Source organism: Ovis aries, chromosome 13 (assembly GCF_016772045.2).
Source record: "Ovis aries strain OAR_USU_Benz2616 breed Rambouillet chromosome 13, ARS-UI_Ramb_v3.0, whole genome shotgun sequence".
NCBI classification, from domain to species: Eukaryota; Metazoa; Chordata; class Mammalia; order Artiodactyla; family Bovidae; genus Ovis; species Ovis aries.
In genome coordinates, this window is record NC_056066.1 from 28,067,437 (window position 1) to 28,093,654 (window position 26,218).

Here is a 26,218-nt window from a genome sequence, read left to right on the forward strand (position 1 = left end):
TTCCCTGGATGAAGAAACTAAGGTAGGGAGAAGTGGAGTCACCTGTCTGGGGTCCCCTGTAAGTGGCCTCACGGTCATGAACTGTTACACTCTCCTAGGTGTGCCTAGAATTGAAGACACAAGAAAACTTTTGCTTATTGGAAGAATTTTCTTTTGTCCCTAAAACTCAGTTCCTGTCCTTGAGGGTCTCTGGGGAAGTGAAAGAACGATGACCTTATACCTGACCTGGCACCTGGAAGGTTACTGAACACCTACCCATCAGGAGAAAGTGAAATCATGTTTGTGAAAGGTTTTTGTAAATCACACACACACACACACACACACACACACACACACACACACACACTCTCTCACTCTCTCTCTCTGTTTTCCTGTTGCTCCTGTCACCACAACAGCCTTCCTGGGCCTCACCATCTACTTCTCTCCCTCTTCATACAATATCCTGCTATGATGGCCACATTTCATCCATCTGAATTCCCTAAAGGTCATCCAGCTAAGCCCCACTTTTTTTGGTGGGATAAAGAGATTTTGAGAACTCCCTCTTGAGGATGTTTCATTTGGGTAGAGAATTAATTAGTCCAGAGTAAGACCCTCTGTCTCCATCAATTCAAAGACACACATCCCATCACAAAAGAAAAGATCTCAGTCTTCCAGGACAGTGAAGAAAACGTAGCATTTTGCTGATGGAAACCTTGCTTACTAACCAAGCATCCCAGAATCTCATTCAATGTGATCAAGGGGAAGAGAATGTCAAGTGGAAGACATTAATGGCTTATGTGGAGGATTAGTCCATATTCTGTCTTAGTAACTCTTGCTTCATGGACATCAAACAAAGGACTCATCAGCTTGCTGGAAGGATTATTTCAACTAGTCATCCAGGAAAAGAGGGTACAGGCAGAGCTCCTGGATTGCAAGCAGCTGATGGATCTTATTCCTCTACAGGAAAGTTCTTCACATGGAATCTGGGTATGATTTGCTCCCTGCCTCCTCATCAAAGCTGCACTTGCCCTTCCCAGCATGAGGCTAAGTCAGGCAATCAATGGCTGCAGCCTGGGATGATGGCCCTTCTGCATGGCAATAATGGCTTAGTGTATGTGCTGTTAGGAGTGATGTCACGGCCAGGTCCTGAGGAATCAATAAGGTTGCCAGGATGCCTGAGTGATTAAGAAGTCAATAAGCTGACCTGTGTGGGACTGGTCATGTAGATTGGCTTTCAAGGCCATTTTGCAAAGCCCTTTTTCACGTGCTATCGGTTGTGGATGGATTTTGATAACTAGCATTGATTTGCTATATTTATGAAGTGCTGTTTGTACTGGTTAAACTGTGTAATTGCACCTAGAATGGACAGATAAATAATGTCCTTATCTGTGGTATTGACCACCCAGGATTAGCTGAATATATATGTAGTATACTTCCAAACAGTCAATGGAGGTTGACTTTTGATTTATTTTTTAGCTGTCAAATTTCAGTTAAGCATTGGGTGGTAAATGACCCACTCTTAAATCTGCTGCTAATTTCCATGCTTCCTTTTCCCAGAAGGAAAATTTTAACATGCAATTTTTTGCAATATGAGAAAGGTTCATCTTGGTTTAAGTGATATCTTTGGTACTGCAAAAAGGGATGGTTTTCTCTTGGGCCATCAGCTTGCTTTCTTTCCTGTGCCCAGGAGTGTGTCACTCCTATGCGTAAGTGCCCATTTACCCAGGGGTCTCTGTAATAAGCCACATTGTCTATTTGCCCTAGAAGAGGAAAAAAAAAAAAACAAACATTTGAATCGATTAGGAAGTTGGGTGATACATTTTAGGAATGTGGCTTATCTTGAGTGTGCCTTCGAGGGCTCCTGTAAGTCAAAATGCCAAATGTTTTCTCAATATTAAATCATGGCCAAAATGGGAAAAATACTTTCAGTGGGCAAACCCTTAGATTTCAATGAGGATGAGTAGGGGATTTTATTACTGTCTTCTTGCATATTCCATTCTATTTGAATTTTAAATACCTATAGCATGAACACAGATAATAGATTGTTGTGAAACTTGAATGAGACGGTGAATTACATGTGTGAAAATAAGGTGGTCACAAATGACAATGAGACCATATTCTGACTTTAATGCTATAGAAGAATATATTTTAGATCTTATTCGATTTGCAAGAAAGAGTCATTAAAAGTTGTTTTTGAAAGGAATGATACTAGCTTCCTGAATATTTTTAACTTGAGGAATAAAGAATGAAGGGTAGAATGGAAAGTCAAGGTGTGTAGCGACAAGGAGAGCAGTTACAATGTCAACACAATTGTCCAAATGAGTAATGATTAACTCTAGAACTAGAATGGTGGAGAAAGGTTGAATACATGATGTTGGCGAGTTATAAATGCTGGAAGGAAGAATAGTGTTCCTCTCTACTGAGGGGCTAGAGGAAGAAAGGTCCCATAAGTTCAGACAAGTACACAGGAGACAGGGGAAATTTGGAGAGATGATAAGCATAGCTCTGAATGTATAGAATTTTTGGTGCATGAACGTTTTGACCTGAAACTAAAGAGGGACATCAAGCTTGGAAATGTAGGTCTGGATTTCAACAGCAGACACATAACCACTAGACAAGTTATTAGTCAAGTGTAAGGGAAGACATTCAAGAACACAAAAATTTACTTCTTATGCACTTTTTCTCAGGAGCTTACTGGAAGATGATCTGCAGGAAAAGAAAGTTAAACCTACAAAGCGGAGAACCTCAGTTCCAAGAGAAGGCGCATGAATCACAGGACAGGTGCAAAGGGATTCCCAGAATAATGGTGAAGAAAAGGGAGCCTCAAGAAGACAATCATTTAGGAGACTTAGAGAGCTAGTTCAGTTGGTGTAGGAGGATGGAGGGATCTAGGAAGGATGCCTCAAAAGAAAAGGAAAAAGAATAGGTTGAGTGGCAAATAATGAATTTGCCAAATTGAGAGGAGAGACACAGCTCTACTGAAGATCTTAGAGAAGAATACTTGATGGGCATAACAGAATATTAAGTGAGCGAATAATTAAATAAGGCAACTATTAATTCCTGGAAAAACATAAAGTTGGAAAATCCAGGCTATGTAATGATACTATACAATAGTTTTCAGCTGTAAACAATACCTTGATAGTCATAATAAAACTGAATTTTGATTTAAACTGTGATATAGATACTTTGAGAAAATAGGAAAGGAAATGTGTGAGCCTGTAGGGATGTGGAGTAACAACTGAAGTAAATTTTAAGCCTCATCTCTCAGGGTGGCAGCATAAAATGCCAAAAATTGAGTGATTAAGAAATCACAGTATACACAGATGATCGAGAAATCTGGCATTAACTACCAGAAGCAACAGTTGAAAGAAAATGTCCATGGCACCCCTGGGGAGAGGGACTCAGAGATGAAAAGAAGTGGAAATGGAGCCTGCTGTTTGTGTTTCTAAATCTTCCAGTATTCTTCAACTTAAAAATGCTATGAAAATTGCCATGCACACATATAATTTTGATAAAAATGAGAAACTGTCAAGAGAAGGAGCAATGTTCAAGATAATTTGAGCCAGATAAAGCCTGGGAGTAGTGAGTGGTAAGTAGAAGGGCATTCATGGCCCTGAGAAGGCGTGCGTGGAACGCTGACAGCAGATGCTGGCTGTGGAAGCAGAGCCGGGTTGCCAGACCTCTTTCTGAATGGACAGATTTGGGTCCAGATACGGGGGTTATTTAATTCAACGAGTAAATGTTTCAGGAGACCTGCTTCATTTCCTCCGGTGTCTTTTCTTTCATTGTCTGTTACTGGGTTCTCTATCCATGAATATGCTATTGAAATGGCTGTTGAAAATGGCTGATAGCTTAAAATGCCTAGCTTTTAAGCTACACCTAGGAAAGAAGCACCATACATCTTTTGAAACAAGATGAGGATAGACAGACAAAAGGAAAAAGACAAATACATCAGCAAAGGCACTGCCATCAATTCTGGAGCCAGTCCTGAAGGGTCATTCATGCTTTTCAGTGAACTCACCTTTTTTTTTTTTTTGCTATGCTGCATGGCATGTGGGATCCCAGTTTTCCCACCAGGGACTGAACCCACACCCCCTGCAGTGAAAGTGTGGAGTCTTAACCACTGGGCTGCCAGGGAAGTCTTGATCTCACCTTTTGAACTCTTCACCTCAGTGTTGGGTTGTGTTTGCGTGTATGAATGCTCATGCATATACACATATGTTATTTCCTTTTGTGAGCCTAGCAGCACTGCAGTAGTTACAGAAGCCTCAGAGTGGTGACAACTAATTATGAAACACTACGCCTGATGTGTCCCTTTTATCTCATCTTGCAGAAGCCTTGCATTCCCATGAAATTCCCCAGTGGATCTTTGTAATCCTGGAAAGGAAGTGTCAATATGGAAACAGCTGTTGTTGAGATAGTTAGATGACATTCTAATGAGCTATGAAGGAAACTCAAGGCTAATGGGACTCGGCTGCAAATATTCTTTCTAGACAATTAGACGCACGTGAGAAAGCCTATAGTCCCTAGGAATGCAGAGAGGGGTACACTGGGCTGTAGATATCACATCCCCTCATTCATACATGGGCTTTTATCCTCCCAAGCCATGTGAGATGTCGAACAATCTCCCTGGCTCTCTACTGGGAGCTGCAGACTCAGGTCCCTTTGCTAAAAGGCCCCACCAGGGGATCCCAGATGGAGAGCAGAAGCCAAGCACAGCCTGTGCCCAGGGCTCCATCCCTGTCCGCTCGCTGCTGGGTGAGTTCAGGATGAGGTATCTGCTGCCATTTTGGAAGGAGTCAGGAGAAATGGCCACAGGTTGATGTGATTGAAGCAGGGAGCAAATACTGTCCTTCCACAGAACCCAAACCCTTATCATTCAAAGGGGAAGGTCTGGTGATGGGAGTGAGAGAGAGCTTTAGAGGCAAAGACATGGGATATGACCTTTTACCATTAGGGACTTAAAACCGATGCCTTGGGACTTCCCTGGTTGTCCAGTGGTTAAGAATCCACCTTCAAATGCAGGGGATGTGGGTTCGATCCCTGTTTGAAGAACTAATATCCCACAGGCCATAGGGCAACTAAAGAACCCATGTACTGCAACTAGAGAAGCCTCCGCATGCTGTAACTAGAGAAAGCCCATGAGCCACAACAAAGACCCAGTGCAGCCACAATTTACAAATAAATAAATGAAATTTATTTAAAAACCAACCAACCAATGCCTTTTCTAGAAGGCAAAGGGAAGAAGATAATTCACTCACCCAATGCCTTCTCTGCATCAGGCATGGCTCTGGGCTCTTGCTCTAAATGACCTCTTTTAAATCTTCACTGTGATCCTATAACCTGGGTAGTATTAGCTACATTTTGATAAGGAAGACAAAGCTCATCAAGATTAAACACTTGCAAAGCTGTGATTGAGACCTCAAATCCATGTGACATTGAAGCTCATTCTCAATATTCTTTAGGGATGTGTATGTATACAGCAGAGCATTCTGTGCTTCTGAACAAGGCTGCCTTCAGGAGAAAATATGTTACCAGAGGTTGAATCAGAGCATAACCTACTTGCAGGAAGGGAAATGCCAATTCCAGCTCCCTCCATCCATTCTGTCTCACCTAAAGGGGGGGAATCCCCAGAAGTGCTGTGAAATTCACAGCCTAAGGGCATAGGCTTCTAAAATAGTGATACCTCACATGGGACTATCAAATGCCCCAATGCTCACCTCACTGCCTCATTGCTAAAAGCCCATTCACCACAGTTCCTTTTATACAGTACATCATGTCCACCTTGAAATTACAAGGTTTCCTCAAAGGTGAGAAACAGTTTAAAGATACAGTTCAGTTGAACAAGCATCAGAGCCAGAGTCAGACATATAAGGAGTGTTGGAACTAAATCAGACCAGAAAGCAAGCAAACAAACAAACAGCAACAATAGAAACAATGATTTTTACCTAAGGGCATTAATGGAAAGGTTAATTATATAAAGGAACAGATGAATAACATAAAAAGAGAGATGGAAATTCTAAGAAAGAATCAAAAAGAAACTCTAGAGATCAAAAACACTGTAAGACAAATGAAGAATGCCTTTGATGATTCTATCAGTCGACTGGACACGGCTGAGGAAGGAACCTCTGAGCTTGAGGATATGACAACAGAAACTGCTAAAATCGAAAAGCAAAGAGAAAAAAAGACTGAAAATAAAACCAGAATGGAATATGCAAGAACTGTGGGACAGCTACAAAACATGTAACATACGCATAATGGGAACAGGAGAAGAGGAAAAAAGGAAAAACAGAAGCAATGCTTGAAGAAACAATGACTGAGAATTTCTCCAAATTTAGTGTCAGGCACAAAACAGCTCTAGAAAGCTCAGAGACTATCAAACCAGATAAATCCCCCTACCTACAAAACCCTAAAATCAGCCCCCACCACAGAACCCACACCAAAAAACCCCCACAAAAACAAATAAACTACACTTAGGAATATTATTGTCAAACTTCAGAAGATCAAAGACAAAGGAAAAAATCTTTTTTTAAAAAAGTATTTTTCATATTTTTCCATTATGGTTTATTATAAGATACTGAATACAGTGCCCTGGGCTATAGAGTAGGACCTTGTTGTTTATCCATTCGATGTATAATAGTTTACATCTACTAATCCCAAACTCCCAGTCCATCCCTCCCCCATGCCCTGCCTCCTTGGCAACCACAAATAGATTCTCTGTGTCTGTAAGTCGGCTTCTGTTTTGTAGATATGTTCATTTGTGTCATCGTTTCGATTCTACATATAATAAGTGGTATCATATGACATTTGTCTTTCTCTTCCTGGTTTACATCACTTAGCATGATGGTCTCTAGGTCCATCCATGTTGCTACAAATGGCACTGTTTCATTCTTTTTATGGCTGAGTAATATTCCATATTATATATATATTTTTTGTTATGCAAGTTGCTTTATTACTTCAATATTGCTATTGAAATACATGCATATGTATTTTTTTCTTTATTTGTCCATCTGTCATTGGACATTTAGGTTGTTTCCAAAGTGGTTGGCTATTGTAAGTAGTGTTGCTATAAGCATAGAGTAAAGAAAAAAATCTTATATGTGTGATACAGAAAAAATCTTGAGAGAAGTCAGAGGGTAGGTGGGATTCACTGATGAATTCTACTGAACATTTACAGAAAAAAGTACACCAATTCTCGACAGTCTTTTCCAGAAAACAGAAACAGAGAGAAGACTTCCTAACTCATTCTATGAAGCTAACATTGCTCTAATGTCAAAACCAGACAAGGATATTATTGGAAAAGGAAACTACAGACTGATATCTCTTGTGAACATAGATATAAAAATCCTCAACAAAATATTAGCAAATAAAATACAACAGATACAAAAAGGATTATATACTATGCCCAGGTTGGATTTATCCCAGGTTGTTTAAACATTCAAAAATTAACTAATGTATTTCATCATATTAGAAAGCTAGAGGAAAAAAAAATCACATGATCATATCAATATATGCAGAGAAGAAATTAGACAAAGTTCAACACCCATTCATGATAAAAGAAAACCTCTCAGTAAACTAAGGATCAGAGGTAAACTTCCCCAACTTGATAAAGAATATCCTCAAAACCCTACAGCTAACATCATACTTAGCAGTGATAAACTTGAAGTTTTCCCTCTAAGATCAGGAACAAGGCAAGGATATCCTTTTCAGCATTGCTTTCAACATCTTATTGAACAAAATCCTAAATAATACAGTAAGACAAGAAAAAGAAACAAAAGTTATATAGATTTGGGAAGAGGAAATAAAACTATCTTTCTTCACAAATGACATGACTATTCATGTAGAAAATTTGAAGGAATTGACAAAAATATACTTGGAACTAATAAGTGATTATAGGAAGTTTACAAGATAGAAAGTTAACATACAAAAGTCAATGGCTTTCCCACGAATTAGCAATGAACAAGTGAAATGAAAAATGAAAAATATATTATCATTTACACTGTGTGTGTGTTAGTTGCTCGGTTGTGTCCAACTCTTTGTGACCCCATGGACTGTAGCCTGCCAGGCTCCTCTGTCCATGGAATTCACCAGGCAAGGATACTGGAGTGAGTTGCCATTCCCTTCTCCAGGGGATCTTCCTGACTCAGGGATTGAACCCAGGTCTCCTTCATTGCAGGCAGATTCTTTATTATGTGAGCCACCAGGGAAACCCTCCCATTTACATTAACACTCCCCCAAACAAAATGTTTAAGTATAATTCTAACAAAATATGTATAAGATATATATGAGTAAAATGAGAAAACTGTCATAAGAGATACCAGAGAAGAACAAAATAAATGGAGAAATATTCTATGTTCTTGGATAGGAAGGCTCAGTATTACAAGAATGCTAGTTCCTCCCAACTTAATCTATGTGTTTAATACAATCTCAATCAAAACCCCAGCAAATAACTTTATGGATATCAACAAACTCATTCTGAAATTTATATGGAGAAGCAAAAGATACAGATTAGTTGACTCAATATTGGTGAAAAAAAAACAAGTCGAAGAGCTGACACTACCTAAGTTTGACTTACTAGAAAGTTACACTAATTAAAACAGTATGCTATTGGTACAAGAATAGATTAGACCCATATAACTGAATAAATAGCCCAGAAATAAACCTACATAAATACAGCCAAGTGATATTTGGCAAAAGAGCAAAGGTACTGAAAAGATGCTCAAAATCATCTATTATTAAGGAAATGCAAAGTAAGACAACAATGAGATACCTCTACCTACTTATCAAAATGGTCAAAATCCAAAACACTGATAATACCAAATGCCGAGAATGTAAAATAACAGGAGCTGTCATTCAGTGGGAATGCAAAATGGCACAAACAGTTTGGAAAGAAATTTGGCTGTTTCTTGCCAAATGAAATATGCTTTTATCATATAATCCAGCAATCAAGCTCCTTGGCATTTACTCAAATGAACTGAAACTTACAGCCATAATGGAACCTGCACATGGATGTTTCTAGAAGCTTATTCATAATCGCCAAAACTTGAAATTAAGTTCTCTTTCAGTAGGTTAATGAGTAAACAGACTGTAGTATATCCAGACAATGGAATAATATTCAATACTGAAAAAATGAGCTATCAAGCCATGAAAATAAATGGAAGAAACTTAAATTCATATGGGCTTCCCAGGTGGGACAGTGGTAAAGAATTCTCCTGCCAGTGCAGGAGACGCGGGTTTGATCTCTGGATTGGGAAGATCTCCCTGGAAGAGGAAATGGCTGCCCACTCCAGTATTCTTGCCTGGGGAATCCCATGGAGCCTGGAAGGCTACAGTCAACGGGGTCTCGAAGAGTTGGACATGGCTGAGCACACGCGCCTAAATTCATATTGCTAAGTGAAAGAAGCCAAGCTATATATTTATGATTCCAACTATATGGCATTCTGGAAAAGGCAAAACTATGGAGTCAATAAAAAGATCATTAGTTGCCAGGCATTAGGGGAGGGAGATGTATGAACAGATGGAGAACAGAGGATTTTTAGGGCAGCGAAACCATCTTGTGTGATACAGCAATGGTGGATACACATCATTATACATTTGTTCAGACAACACCAAGAGTAAACCTTAATGCAAAATATTGACTTTTAGGGATAATGATGTGTCAGGGTAGGTTCATCAATTGTAGCAAATGTATTACTCTTACTGAGGATATCTGTAGTGTGGGGTGTTGTGAGTGTGTGGGGACAGGGGTATATGGAAAATCTTTATACTTTTTGCTCAGTTGTGCTGTGAATCTAAAACTAGTGTAAAATTATTTTTTATGAATTAAAAAATGGAGTGTCAGGAGATTGATCTGGAGATGATAATGGTAGGATGAACTGGAGGAGAAACACTGGGTACAACAGGAGAATAATTAGATGCTTAGTCCAAGTGAGAGGTAGTGAGGACCTAAACTGGGGCCATGAAATTATGGGTTGCGTTTCTTGAAAAGGATGGAGGGTGTGACAGCAGTCCTTTCTAGGACCTTCCAAACAAGACAATGGAGATGGAAGCATTGGTAAAAGAGCACAGGGGTACAGGCGGTTACGGAGAGAAGGATGATATATTAATGACTTCATGATATTTAGAGAAAACAACTCCTTGGTTAATTTCATACCCCCCCCCAAACTAAACTTACATTAACTCTTTGATATACCACACACCGTCCCACACAAGACCCTATGGCCACCCGCCACCAGCCCCACCATGGCAGGCAGTGGTGGCTGGATAGAGGATATCAGCCATTAGACAAACCCTCTCATCCAGCCATTCCATCTTTATTTATACTTCAGATAAGGTAAGGATGCTAGCTGTGGGTCTCCCATCACTGGAAGCCCAGAAGGACCCTCTCAGTTCTTGACAACTCTCCTCCTTAAGGCGTAATTTCCTGGCCCTATGGCCAGCGTGACCGTGAATCCCTGAGATCCTGGTTCCCAGCCCTGGAAAAGTTGATTCCTTCTGGGAATCCTGCCAGCATCATGTTGCCTCAATTTGAAGACAAATTATAAATTAATAAAGAGAAAAAGCCCTGGACTCTCACATCTGCCAAAACACACCATTCCCTGAAAGGTTCCTGAAAGGGCTTCACTGATGCAGAGTACAGAAAGAGCCAACCATCCGAAAGCCTTTTCCAGATTTGAGAGGCAGGATGGCTTGGCCTCCAAATGCACTCCAGCTGCCTTTTCCCAGGGCAGAGCCAGCGTTGTTCTTGGAAGGTAACCACCTGCATGTTTCACACAGTCTGGAGTTCCGTAAACCCCCACCAAGCAGACAGACCCTATCATTGACAAAAAAAAACCCAGGAAAGACTGAGAAAGACTATGGCCGGTGTGGCACAGCAACGCTGCTTAGGTTGTTACAAACGCCAGGGGTTTTCAAAGACTGTGTTTCTGAGCTCATCATGGCACAGAAGTTGTCCCTGTCAAGCGCTTTTTCTTTAAAAGAGAGTCACTCAAACAGCCTTCCCTATAAAATCAACTCCTGAGGAAGTCTTAGTAACCTGATACCCATGAAAGAGGAAAGAGGCAGGGATCCAGGCACTGGAGAGGGGGCTTCAGGCTGCCCTGCCCTCTGCATCCTTCATCAGCAAAGTACACACTTTTCAGGCAACCCTCCCCCTTTTTTCTAGCGTGATTGCTTCCCTTTACAAACGAATCTGATTTTCCTAGGCAATGCCTTTTGAAGCTGCTTTGGTCTCTTCTGGCAAACGCTTTCTATTTCTTCATCTCATTCATTCCTACTTCTGCAAGTTATTTGGTTTAAAAAGCCGCTACTCTGCTTTGTAATCCACATAGACCAATCTGCACAGCTCAGGCATTTAGTGACTTGATGGTTTTCTCCCCCTAGAGGCACAGGAGGAAGAAATTAACAACAGCACAGGAAGGATTGGATGATTGTGGAAGAGACTCAGACCCAGGGATGGGGACACAAAGACCCTGGGGGTGGCAGAGGGAGGGTCTGCTTTTACTTACAAACACATCCATGAGCAGGTGTTCCAGTGTCACCTCAAAGTCCTCCAGTTTGGCAGCTAAAGTCATAACGGACGATCCGATGGGTGATCTGGTCCCCCCTGATGGCCCAAACCTGTAAACTCCTCCGCTCGGAAATTTGGTGACAAATTTAATGACAAGGCAGAATCGCCACTAATAGGAAGTAGAAACCCTCAAAAGAGAACAGAGCATTGCAGACTGCCTGGGTAGAGCTTTGTAGCCAGAAATCATAAAGGATTGGAAAAAAAAAAAAGAAGCTGTATTAAGGGTTCTGCGGAACCAGTCTGGATATAAAGTGATGTCACGCAGTGAAGAATCCTGGCTCTTGATAACTTCAGGGTCTGAGGTACTGTACAAAAGGCAAGGAAATCCCGACAGTGGGTGAAAGAGAGACAGAAAGAAAGATGGGGTGAGTAGGGAGAATGGGGAAAAAATGGACTAAACCGTCTGGCTCTGATATTTATAGGGCCACATGTTTTTGACTCCAGCCCATTTCTCAGTTCATCTGTGACCTTTCATAAACGGCCAAACACACTGGAGCGTATTGTAGAGCAGGGGCAGTGGGTCCCGCCGAAGTTGGCTGTGACCGATGCCGGGGCAATTCACACAGACACACCATCAATGGTTCTTTGTAAAACCCCCATCAGACCTTGTTCTGTACACGATGACAGAAAAGCACATAGTCTTGTGAAAAACAAGGAAACGACATTTTTCCTCAGAATATTATTAGATCCTTAGACTCACCCCCGTCCTGTATCCTCCCCACCCCCTCCTCTGTAAGAGTAGATAAACATCAAGGAAAAAAATTGAACCTCTTGCATCAACTCCTCAAGGTTCTGCCAGTGGAAGACTATACACTCAATCTGGCAAAGGCCATTTCTTCTTTTCTGCCTCCAAAGTTTGCTTCTTCTTGTTTTTACTTAAAAGATTTTAATTGTGGTAAAATACGCATAGCATGAAATTAACCAGCAAGCCTTCCTCAGCAATCAATGCAAAGAAATAGAAGAAAACAATAGAACAGGAAAGGCTAGAGATCTCTTCAAGAAAATCAGAGATACCAAGGGAACATTTCACCCAAACATGGGCTCAGTAAAGGACAGAAATGGGATGGACCTAACAGAAGCAGAAGATATTAAGAAGAGGTAGCAAGAATACACAAAAGAACTATACAAAAAATATCTTCACAACCCAGATAATCAACGATGGTGTGATCACTCACCTAGAGCCAGACATCCTGGAATGTGAAGTCAAGTGGGCCTTAGAAAGCATCACTAAGAAAGCATTACGAACAAAGCTAGTGGAGGTGACAGAATCCCAGTTGAGCTCTTTCAAATCCTAAAAGATGATGCTGAGAAAGTGCTGCACTCAATATGCCAACAAATTTGGAAAACTCAGCAGTGGCCACAGGACTGGAAAAGGTCAGTTTTCATTCCAATCCCAAAGAATGCTCAAACTACCACATAATTGCACTCATCTCACAAACTAATAAAGTAACACTCAATATTCTCCAAGCCAGGCTTCAGCAATATGTGAACCGCAAACTTTCAGATGTTCAAGCTGGTTTTAGCAGGGCAGAGGAAACAGAGATCAAATTGCCAATATCTGCTGGATGATCAAAAAAGCAAGAGAGTTCCAGAAAAACATCTATTTCTGCTTTATTGACTATGCCAAAGCCTTTGATTGTGTGGATCACAATAAACTGTGGAAAATTCTGAAAGAGATGGGAATACCAGACCACCTGACCTGCCTCTTGAGAAACCTGTATGCAGGTCAGGAAGCAACAGTTAGAACTGGACATGAAACAACAGACTGGTTCCAAATAGGAAAAGGAGTACGTCAAGGCTGTATATTGTACTCTGCTTATTTAACTTATACGCAGAGTACATCATGAGAAATGCTGGGCTGGAAGAAGCACAAGCTGGAATCAAGATTGCTGAGAGAAATATCAATAACCTCAGATATGCAGATGACACTACCCTTATGGCAGAAAGTGAAGAGGAACCAAACAGCCCCTCTGTGAAAGTGAAAGAGAGTGAAAAAGTTGGCTTAAAGCTCAACATTCAGAAAACTAAGGTCATGGCATCGATCCCATCACTTCATGGCAAATAGATGGGGAAACAATGGAAACAGTGGCTGACTTTATTTTTCTGGGCTCCAAAATCACTGCAGATGGTGATTGCAGCAATGAAATTAAAAGACACTTACTCCTTGGAAGGAAAGTTATGACCAACCTAGATAGCATATTAAAAAGCAGAGACATTACTCTGGCAACAAAGGTCCATCTAGTCAAGGCTATGGTTTTTCCAGTGGTCATGTATGGATGTGACAGTTGAACTATAAAGAAAGCTGAGCACCAAAGCACTGATGTTTTTGAACTGTGGTGTTGGAGAAGACCCTTGAGAGTCCCTTGGACTGCAAGGAGATCCAACCAGTCCATCCTAAAGGAGATTGGTCCTGGGTGTTCATTGGAAGGACTGATGTTGAAGCTGAAACTCCAATATTTTGGACACCTGGTGTGAAGAGCTGACTCATTTGCAAAGACCCTGATGCTGGGAAAGATTGCAGGCAGGAGGAGAAGGGGACAACAGAGGTTGAGATGGTTGGATGGCATTACCGACTCAATGGACATGAATTTGGGTAAACTCTGGGAGTTGGTAATGGACAGGGAGGCCTGGCATGCTGCAGTTCATGGGGTTGCAAAGAGTCGGACATGACTGAGCGACTGAACTGAACTGACTATATTGCAGTGGCTAGTTCAGCAGTTTTAAGGACATTCGCATTGCTGTGCAACCCACCTCCAAAACTTTTTCATCTTGTAGGACTCAATTTCTACACCTATTAAACCATAACTCCCCACCGCCCCAGCTCCTGGCAGCCCCCATTCTGCTTTCTGTCTCTATGGATTTGATGGCTTGGTACATCATGTAAGTGGAATCATACAATATTTGTCCTTTCATGTCTGGCTTCTTTTATGTAACATCAGGTTTTCAAGGTTCATCTAGGTTGTAGCTTGTGTCAGAATTCCTCTCACTTTCAAGGCTAAAATCTTATATCTTAAGAAAGACCACTGCTTTGGACAATTTTTCAGGCCTGAGTAAATCTCTCAGGAACACTTGGTTGTCAAGCCTACAGTGGTACAGATGCCACCCATCCTGTTACTGTCCTATAACAAAAACAGCCTTGGTCTACTGAGTTCTATTCTGTTCCTTAAATAATTGCTGAACAATCCATGCAGATTCCAGCTTCTGACTCCAAACAAGTATGATCACTTAACAGTTAATATTGATGCCAAAGGAGAAGATGGCCTACATGCATTGGAGAAGGAAACAAAAATATCAAACTCTCTGGTTTATAATAAAACTCACCCCCTTCTCATGAGCTCTTTAAAGTGGGAACAGCTGAAACTCTCCAATTTAGTACCTTCCCATGAATTTTCATTTTCCCAAAGGAGGTACAGACCCACTTTACTTGGCATATAACATTTAAGCAAAGCAAGCATAAAATAAAGGACCAAGAAAAGAACTGATACAAAGCATCATGTTATTTATAAAGCAGATTTCGAGTCTGTCAGAGTAGTTTAGCTTGACAGTCAGTCATAAATTGTACATAAATGTTCTCTGAATTATAGTTTTGATTCTGTTTTCAAGCCTCTAATAGGGGAATTAGAGTGGGTTCCATGACAAGCATCTCTTGTTAGACAAAGGCACCATGGAGGGGGTGACAGTATTGTGATGAATGGCTCTAATAGCCAAGAGTGTACAGAAAATATATTTCCCTGATGGGTGAACTCATATTCACAGACCTCCCTATGAGCTAATGTGTTTCCCATGTCTTCAATGCAGGCAAGCACCAGAGCAGACGATGTCAGCCACCAGGACTCAGCACCAGCAGAAGTCCTGCCATGTAGCTGCATCTTTTAAACGGGTAGAGTTAAAACTCCACCTGCCATGAAGGACCCCAAAGTGCCAGGTACCTACTCTCACCACATCTAAGAGTGACCTGTTGGCCTTATAACCTGGAGACTGCAGGAGAGGCGCGGTGTATGCACAAATGTAATACTGTTCTGGTCTTCTGAGACGCTCCGGAGAGCTTTCAAAATCAGGTTTTCTTGAGCCCCTTGCCTTTAGAATTCAGTTTGGACAACGTATTTCAAAAATCTGGGATTTCATAAAAGATATACTTGTGTATTTCTTTAATCCTCTTCCTGAGATGGACAGGGATCAGCCTATGGAGAACAGTTAATATTTCTCATTTAAGGCAATCTATCTCCCAGTCTCAGCAATGACTTTACATGATTTTAAGGGCAACCTAAGACATGGCTTCTCTTAAAATATACACAGCAAACTTCAGGGACAAGAAACTGTGCATAATTTGGGATGTGAGTAATTAATAATCTTGAGCTAGAGCTCTAAGAACGATGTATCAAAAACATCCTACTTTTAGGAGTAAAGCTGCCTTAACATTTTCCAAAGGGGAAAAATGGACTGAGGTGATGGGTCACACCCATGATGTCATCCATTAGAGGTAACTCTAACTGATACACATTTTTGGTAACTATGTTGGTTCGTTCAGTCGCTCAGCTGTGTCTGACTCTTTGCAACCCCATAGAAAGCAGCATGCCAGGCTTCCCTGTCCTTCACTATCTCTTAGAGCTTGATCAAATGAATGTTCATTGAGTCTGTGATGCCATCTAACCATCTCGTCCTCTGTCATCCCCTTCTCCTCCTGCCTTCAACATTTCCCAGCATCAGGATCTTTTCCAGTAAGTCAGCTCTTCAAATCAGGTGGCCAAAGTATTAGAGCTTCAGCTTCAGAATCAGTCCTTTTAATGAATATTCAGGATTGACTTCCTTTTGAGTTGACTGGTTGGATCTTCTTGCAGTACAAGGGACTCTCAAGGGTCTTCTCCAACACTACAGTTCAAAAGCATTAATTCTTCGCTTTCAGTCTTCTTTATGGTCCAACTATCACATCCATACATGACTGCTGGAAAAGCCATATCTATGGAGAAGCTTTCACTGATGCTTATATTAAGTTTGGATGCTTATTTGTTCACTTATTCACACAAGATTTTAACAAGTATTTATTCAGCAACTGGGCCAGATATTGGGATGAGTCCTTGTACTGCTAAGAAGATCAAGACATGGCTCTTTCAAACACATGAAAAGATGACATCACTAATTATTAGAGAAATGCAAACCAAAACGACAATGGTGTACCACTCACACTGGTCAGAATGGCCACATCGAAAAGTCTATAAACAATAAATGCTAGTGAGGGTGTGGATAAAAGGGTGTGAACTCTCCTACACTGTTGGTAGGAACGTAAGTTGGTGCAGCTGCTGTGGAAAACAGTATGGAGGTTCCTTAAAGAGAAAAATAGAGCTACCATATGACCCAGCAATCCCACCCCGGGCAGATACCTGGTGAAAACCATAATTCAAAGATACATGCACCCAAGGGTTCATTGCAGCACTATTTACAATAGCTATGACAAGGAAGCCACCTAAATGTCCATCAACAGAGGAATAGATAAAGAAGATGTGATACATACATACAATGGACCATTACTCAGCCATAAAAACAAGCGAAACTGTGTCATTTGCAGAGACGTGGGTGGACCCAGAGACTGTCATACACAGTGAAGTAAGTCAGAAAGAGAAAAACCAATATCTTATATTAACATATATGTGAAATCTAGAAAAATAGTATAGATGAACTTACTTTCAAAGCAGAAATAGAGACACGGACATAGAGAACAAACATAGGGATATCAAGGGGGGATGGGAGGTGTGGGGTGAATTGGGAGGAGTTAGGATTGACATAGTATACACTACTATGCATAAAATAACCAATGAGAATCTACCGTATAGCACAGGGACCTCTACTCAGAGCTCTGTGGTGACCTAAATGGGAAGGTAATCCAAAAAAGAGGGGATATATGTATACTTATAACTGATTAAATTGGTTGTTCAGTAGAAGCCAACACAACATTGCAAAGCAACTATACTTTCAGAATAAGAATAAAAAAAGACATGGCTTTTTCTTTGAGATTTACGGTCTACAGAAGACATGGCAAGATGTGCTGGTACAATTTTACAATTTTATAGTATCCTTTTTTGAGAGTATGAAAAAAGGATGTACTTCCTTATTGGGGAGCACTGACTCTGGGACTTGGGAGATGAGAGGGTTCATTGATGAAAAGAAAGGACATGACTTCCACCAAATGGGAAATGAACAAGAATGAGTGAGGTGTAGAGCACATCCTGAGGATGGGGTTTGCAGAAGTAAGTGGCAGGGGTATGGCTGGGGGCAGTGATGGATCCTGGGGGTCTGAGCTCAGAGGTCATTGGATTTGAGAAGGTAGCAGCTAATGTCTCAATATTGGCAGCGCGGGGTCCTGATACCATCCCACAGATGTCACTGTGATGGTATACATCTCATTGAGGAAACGAATACACTTCAGTCATTGACCAAAGCCTCAAGACCACCTGAGAAGGATCTGACACTCACCACTGTGCTGAAGCTCGCCAACTGAGAACAATTAATAAGCAACACATCTAATATAGTAGGCAAATGCTAGAATCTGCTCTGCATATTTAAATCATAACATTGGTTGGTATTTTTAAAAATTTCGAGTTTCTTTCTCTTTGAATCTCATTGACCATTTCCTTCTCCCAAAGTCCATGAAAAACCTCCTTCAGCAGCCTCAGTATTTTGGTGACAGGACTTAGATGAAACAAAAGTCCTTGGAAGATGGACTGGCAGGATTCCTTGAACAGACATGAAACCAATCTCCCTTCAGTCCTCCCTAGGGAAGCTATGGCAAACCAGTCTTTGAGAAAGAACCATGTTATTCTGCAGCTTTGAAACAAATCATCCACTTCTAGAGCTTGAGCATTGTGCAGAGGTGAGGTTCTCTTGTGGTTCAAGTTATATTGGACATTTTCTATTACGTACAATGGTATGCAAGCAAGGGGCTTTCCAGTTGGCACTTGGTAAAGAATCTGCCTGCCAGTGCAGGAGAGCTGGGTTCAATCCCCAGGTCGGGAAGATCCCCTGGAGAAGGGAATCTCTACCTAACTCCAGTGTTCTTCCCAGGGAAATCCTGTGGACAGAGGAGTCTGGCACGTTACAGTCCACTGGGTTGCAAAGAGTCGGACACGACTGAGAACTAACACTTTCACTTTTTCAGATTGATGTACTTGTCTGTCAAGTTTCGGCCTTACCTTAAAACTAGAAAGAGAGGGATTTTAAGAATATGCATGCTTAAGTAAAACAGGCTCTTTTGATGGCCTACAGACAGCTGCCTGTCTGGGTCGAGTAATAAAGGCTCGCCTGACTGCTCCAGCTGTCTCTCAGAGAACAGACATGTTAATTTAAAGGTTTGCCTGTATAGGGCCTGTGGCAGGCTGGCACTGCTGTGGCACAGGGCAGGGGCCTCTATCAGCAGACCATGCCCACAGTGTCTGCCTCATTTCATTTGTCAGATAGCTTACACAAGCAACCTTGTCTTCCCCACTCACCAAGCGTTTTCAATTTTGGCAGCCTCTCTGGCAAATACAAGGGCTCTGTTTCTCCGCATCTGTCCTCTCTACCCCGCTCTGGCCCTGCCTCCCATACCCGTATCCCCTACTCAATCACAAGGATGAAGTTCAAGGCTTTCCAAACCAATAGGCTATGAAACTCGTGTCAGGCACATGCAGTGGTGCTCTGGGCTGATGATGGAGAAAACACATAAATATTTGTCTGATTTCTTTCAGTCCTGCCACCTGTCACTTGCTCTACCATTTGGAGTAAAAGAAGCTTGTAGAGATTCCAAGTTCACCCCCTGCAGCACACCTTGGGATGTGCCGAGGATAATCATTCCAACTCCACCACCCATACCTTTCAGGGCACCTTGCTTTCTGGAGTTTATTTTGACTGTGGCAGGCTGGCCTCTCGTTAGTGTATCTCTCTTAAGAGTTCACAGTGAAGCACTTCACACAGTCAGAATGGCCATCATCAAAAAGTACACAAATGATAAATGCCGAAGAGGGTGTGGAGAAAAGGGGAACATTCCTACACTGTTGGTGGGAATTTAAATTAGTATGACCACTATGAGGAAGAGTATGGAGGTTCCTTAGAAAGCTAAAAATATAATAGAACTATAATATGATCCTACCATTCCACTCCTGGGCATATATTTGGAGAAAAGCCTAATTCAAAAAGAAACATATATCCCAATATTCATCTCAGCACTATTTACAATAGCCAAGACATGGAAGCAACCTAAATGTCTATTTACAGATGAACTGATAAAGAAGAAGTGGTATATTTATGCTAAATGAATATTACTCACAGCCATAGAAAAGAATGAAATGATGCCACTTGCAGCAACATGGATGGATCTAGAGATATCATACTAAGTAAGTCAGATAGAGGAAGACAAATATCATATGCTATCACTTATAGGTAGAATCTAAAAAGAATACAAATGAACTTATCTACAAAACAGAAATAGACCCACAGACATAGAAAACAAACTTATGGTTACCAAAGGGGAAGGCAGTGGGAAGGATAATTAGGAGTTTGGGGTTAACATATAGATATATATTATATATATATATAATCATATGTAAATTAAATAATTAACAAGAACCTGCTGTATAGCACAGGGAACTAAGTATTTTATAATAATCTATAAGGGAAAAGAATTTGAAAAAGAATAGATACATCTCTGTGTATAACAGAATCACACTGCTGTACACCTGAAACTAACACAACATTGTAAATCAACTATATATTAAGTTAAGGGGGGGGGGAAGAAGAGTTCCAAGATGGTCAGCACCCAGGCACTGGTTCTTGATATTCTCCATCCTTCAGCCAGGAGAGCCCTGCACTTTCCACGCCTGATCCCAGAACTCGGAGGAGCACTCTGAGTGCAGCTGGATGAAAAATGGCAGTTGTGAATGGCTCTTGGCTTTTAACCCTCATGAGACTGATATAATCTCATCACTGAGAAAAATGAAGTTTCCACAAGACAGCAAGATAAATATTTTCATATTGGGTAGGGAGAAAGATGATCAGATCCTGGGCTTTGGGTGGGTCTCTACTCATAACTCACAGCCCTAATCAATAGATAACCCGAGTTCCTCATGCAGTTGACAAACCCCTATTCAAGTTTAGCTGGAGTATTAACCCCAAAGAGAGAAGAATACAAAATGACCTGGATTTATCTCACTATGGCAGCCCTGCTCCAGAGACCAGGCCCTGACATTTTCACTCAGGCCAGACCTAAAAAGAGAAAGGCTCATTCCACTAGAGGTGCAATGACATTTCTGCAACAACTTCCATTCCGGGGGTGATTTCATAATAGGGAGACTCGCCTGTCAATGCAGGTGCCAGGAGGGATTCTCCACAGATTTTCCTCTGGCTTAAACAGAACCTGAAGCATTCAGGTGTCTTTGGCTACACTTCTCCTCTGAGACGTCTACACCACACTGTGCCCTGATTAGGGTGAGATGAAACCTTTTCCTAAATGTGATCAGAGGAATTCCCACTGGTCACACAAAGATCACAGGGCACAAAAGAGGGGGAATTTTGGTAGCACTTGCTCTTCCAAGTATGTTATTTAATATACTACACGAGTAGGAATTTTTCACATGCTACGTGTCTTGTCTCAAGCTTTTATGGTAGCCCCATGGTTAATATCACTTTTTCCCTTCTTTTTTAGGACCTTTGGCTAAAGATGGAGATGAAATGATCTGAGCACTTTACCCCATGGATGGCTTCACAAACAGCCAGGATTTGCCCTCGCTAGGCTTCCATGAGGCTGCTAGGGAGGTCAGTGCTCCCTCTCATCTTGCTTGGAGGCTGTTCAAGCACAGCTGAGGCAGTAGTGACCCTGGGGTCTCCCATCTGTGACCTGAGGTTCACAGCCTCTTTGGGCTCAGTTTCTGCATGTGTCTAAATCCAGGCTGAGCCTACACAAGGGATTCTAGACTACGGGTGTCACAGAACACAACAATTTGTACATCAAATTAAATATTTGGAGGACCAAGCTAGGGCTGCCAGTATCTTATACAATAAGTTGGGGCATTAACAAGAACAAATAACAAAATTAGCCTGTTCCCATCTGCCATCACTGAGATTGTACTAAAGGAAAGACATTTTTAACACATACTAAAAATAGGAGAGAGAATCTCAGAATTTTAAGTGGATGGCATTTAGTTGGATGGAGAACTCCCTCTGTTGTCTGTATTTTTTTCTGTGATACAGACTGGTGAGGAGTTTATTACAGGCAGGGATTGGTCCTTCCTGGAACCAGAGGAACATCAGCTACGATCAGCTCTTAACATCTGCAGTTCTATCTCTGGTTTTCAGTGCATCATCACACCACTACTAAAACACAGACCAAAGATATGCAGAAACAGCCCATAGGTAAATCACTGCAAGCAGATCCTCTGTCTTCCTCTCCATGTGTTTACTCTCTCCCACAGTTTCAATGCCAACCCAGGGAAGAGAGCATTGGCCAGGCAGAAAAGGGAAGCAGAAAGAAACACTTGCCTTCAATTTTAAGGGCGTGGAGAAAGGACAAAGCCAGGCCAAGGGAGAGTGTGGTGATCTTATTTCACTTCTTAGTTGACTCAAGTCATTGCAAAGGTGTTCTGGAAACATCAGTGCTCTCTGGGAACTACTGCTCCTCACCAGGATGAAATCTCTTGCCTATGCGTGTGCTTGAGAATGAACAGCTGATTTCTAGGCACAAGACTGAGCTCCAGTTTTTTGAACCTTTTTTTGTCAATGATTTTTATATTGGTAATGTATGCAGGTGGCACAAAATTTAAAACAAATGAGAACAGGTTAAAAAGTTTCTCTCTTTTATATCTACAGCCATTCAGCTGGAGATGTTTCTGGAGATGATCTGATCAGATTCATGCATAAAATATCACAACTTTTGTATGTTATATGTATATAGAAGATTTATCACAAATGTTCACAATTGCAAATAGTACTTCACTATCTGGAATATTTTATTAATCTGCACCCTATTGATGGGGATTTCAATGTGTTGGTAAAACAAGATGAAAATACATTTTGTGTGTGTAGACTCCTAGAGGTGGAAATGCTGACTTAGAGGTCATGTACACTAATTTTTTTTTTTTTTACACACCATAGAGTTTGTGCTAATTTACACTCCCTACAAAATAGAGAGTGCCTGATTCCTGACACTGTCAGCCACATGGTATGACAAAAACGTTTGAATCCTGGCAACATGACAAGTGAAAAATGACATCTCACTTTTATTTAAATTTATAATTTTCTTTAATAATTGAAAAAAATGGTTCACAAAAATTCGCTAATATGAATTCCCCCTTTAAAACCAAGTATTCATTGATCCAGATGGGTCCAGCTGTATCTCATGAACATTCTGATAATGGGTATAAACTAATGATTAGCAGCAAGATGTTAGACGCATGTATTTGCTGATATCCATACTTAAAGGCAATATAAGAGAATCTTTATTAATGGCTCCCTTATGTACCTCTGTATCACCTATCCCCCAAAATGCACCTGTTAGGATGAATGGAAATTAAAACCACGCTAAGCCAGAACAAAGGGTAATTCATTCCTTCATAAAATTTCCCCTTGTCTTTGAGAAGAGGTCTCAAAGCAATGAAAAGGCTGAATCTTGAAAGACGTTGGACCATGACCCTTGATCAGAGGTGGACTGCATAAAATGGATAACATTTGTCAGTTACTCCATTTCACATCTCCCAAACTCAGAAGCTAATCTCATCAAGGATCAGCAGCATAGGCAATAAAGATCCTCAGAATTTCTACTATATGCCAAGATATACGAGACTTTCACCTCCACTAGGTACAGCTACTGATTTCCTGGTGACTTTGTGGATCAAAGACTTGTGACCACTGACTTGCATCCATAAAGCTGGTCCTCCTGCCTCACTGAATTTATGGTGCCCTCTATTTTCTATGGTTGCTCATCTATGTTCAGATTTCCACTTACTCTCAAGGTCGCTAGCTGTGTTTGGACAAAATGATAATAATATTGATCTTCAGGACACCATGTCTTGAGCATTTTTGAAAGGGGCAATGCAGATCTCAGTCATTTCGCAGATACATAAAAAATCATTACAGAATGACAGCCAGCAAACTAAATAATGAATTTAATTAATTTAAAGTAATTAAACATGTTAAATAGTTACTAAGTTTGTTGTTTTCTATTGGATTTGCATTGAGGTTATAGTGATTTTGTCATGTGCTATAAGCACCAAGCTATTAATCCTGTGGGTGGAAATGCTTAGACTCACAAATTGTTAGAAGATTATTTTATACAACATAACCCATACTTAGACCATGTACTTTTATTGTTATTTAATGATATCCCTTTTTATTTACATTCATAATGGGGTAGATATACATACTATGGGTGAGCCAGGTCTTTCACAGCTACAAATTTGAATTTCTAGTTTCTAAGTTAGATCTTATGCTTGTTTACTTGCTTATCTATCATCAAGCTATATCCATATTTCTTTTATTCCTTCCATCCATCCATCCATCCATTCACCCATCTGTCCATCATTTATCTATTTTCTATCCATCCATTTATTATCTATTATCAATTGATGTTTCCATTTTCTCCCATCGACCCATCCTTTGTCTATCTTTCCATCCATCTATTCTCTTTATATATCTTTGAATGTACTTATGTTTCTATATATCACACCCATTTAATCTTTGGCCTGTGCCAGGTATTGTACTGGGCTTCCCTGGTGGCTCAGATGGTAAAGAATCCACCTGCAATGCAGGAGACCTGGGTTCAATCCCTAGGTTGGGAAGATCCCCTGGAGAAGGAAATGGTTACCCAATGCAGTATTCTTGCCTGGAGAATTCCATGGACAGAGGAGCCTGGCAGACTACAGTCCATAGGGTCACAAACAGTTAGACACTAGTGACGTGACTAACACACACAGGCATTGTTCTGAGTGCATACAAATATGAACTTATCCTCACTATAATCCCATGAGATGGTTATCATTTCTCCATTTCCATCTTACAGATGGGGAAACTTAGGAACAGAGAGTCACTTACCAACAGTCACACAGCCAGTCTAATGATGGAGTCAGAATCTGAGCCCAAGCCTTCTGGCTCCAGAGTCAGTGATGTAACCACTACACTGAGCTATGTGTATCCAACATCTTAGTTTTGTGAACCATTGCTTGTTCCCTGTCACGGAGGGAAAATCATTCTTCTGTTGGGTGAAACAGAGAGAGTTCTTGTGAAGAAGCAAAACTGGTTAAAAAGTGTTTGGTGGTGATGGGGCTCACTGGAAAATGTCTGTTATTCATTTACAAGATAATCTTAATAACATCTCCCTTGTGTAATGGAGAGATTCAACAGTGGTACTAAAGAAATTCAGTTGGAATTAATGTTGGCGCAAAAAGCACAGAGTGATGCAATTCTTAAAACTGGGAGGAGTATAAGGTTCATCTGAGGTTGACTGTATCTTGGAGTTGAGGGAACAAGCCCGGGGACTGTGGCCTCAGTTGGCCTGACTGCTGGAGACCATCTTGGACCCAGGGACCCAGATCCAGATGTAACATCTCCAGGTGCAGTGGTCCCACTTTGGTCCTTTATTAACAGAACTTAGGACTCCTCAGAGGCCTCCGATCAGCTCAGGTATCTCTTTGACCCACTCTGAAATGCATTCATCACAGGCACCGAGAGCTTTCTGGCCTGCAGTGGACACAGTGGAGCAGTGCTCACTCACAAGGTGCTCCCTTTCACGAGGTGATGTTGGGAAGGTGCCTGGACCAGAAGAGGCCAGGGATGGAGAAAGGGATGATGAAGAGGCCAGGAGTCTTCAGAGTCTTGCCCACAAGCCTGCAGAAATCTATTTCTCAGGGCTGTGGAGTAGTATGCGCCAGGCCTTCAGGGTGGGATAACTGTTTTCTTTCCTCTTCATTAAAGGAAAGCTAGGACTCCTTTATGAGAAAGCAAAATGACTTATTTGATCATAATGCAGCTTTGGAAATGGCAAATTGCAGGGTGTCAAAAAGTCATAAAGAATGTGGAGTCCGATCGATTCCTTTATTTTTATTGTTTTGTTGTTTGTTTTTTTTTCCATGCTGAAATAGGGCAATTTGGACACTTCTGCTTTCCCCAGATAAACCAGAACTCTTTCTGTCCTTTGAATTCTTCACAGTTGCTTTTAAAGGAAGCTAACTTGGCTTTCTCGTGACGTCTTTCAAAAAGCCTTTCTGATGACGCTCTCAGAAAAGACTTGCTATGCTTGGGGCTGGTGCATGGGGATGACCCAGAAAGATGTTATGGGGAGGGAGGTGGGAGGGGGTTCATGTTTGGGAATGCGTAAGAATTAAAGATTTTAAAATTTAAAAAAAAAAAAATTTAAAAAAAAAAAAAAAAGAAAAGACTTGCTTTGCTGTGGTACTTCCGATAGTTCCGCATTTCAGTTACAGATTAGCTTTTTGTCATGAAAATTCCAATTTAAATTATTTTTGTTTATAAATGAATTTGTTTTCTGCACCAAAAGGGAAGAAACCACACTATAATCTTCATACCTAAGCTATTTGTTTAAACAAGATTTAAAGTCAGGGAACATTTACAAATAAGGTTCACATCTAGGAATGCACCCATCCTCCAAAATAAGTGTCCCATAAAAGTAAGTTCCCTCCCAAGTAAGTGTCTATA

At 41.0% G+C, this 26,218-nt stretch overlaps 1 protein-coding gene across 5 annotated transcripts in view; it reads right to left on the reverse strand.

Annotated features, from left to right (window-relative positions):
* Positions 1 to 26,218, reverse strand: part of FRMD4A (FERM domain containing 4A) — a 703,559-nt gene that overhangs the window by 377,146 nt on the left and 300,195 nt on the right. The window contains exon 1 of one of the 5 annotated variants that reach the window (XM_060397373.1): positions 11,487 to 11,912. The exons of the other annotated variants lie outside the window; for them this stretch is intronic. Coding sequence (XP_060253356.1) covers positions 11,487 to 11,552 — 66 coding nt within the window. The 5' untranslated portion in view covers positions 11,553 to 11,912. Of the gene's footprint in view, positions 1 to 11,486; positions 11,913 to 26,218 lie in introns of those variants that run through there. 5 annotated transcript variants of the gene reach the window in all.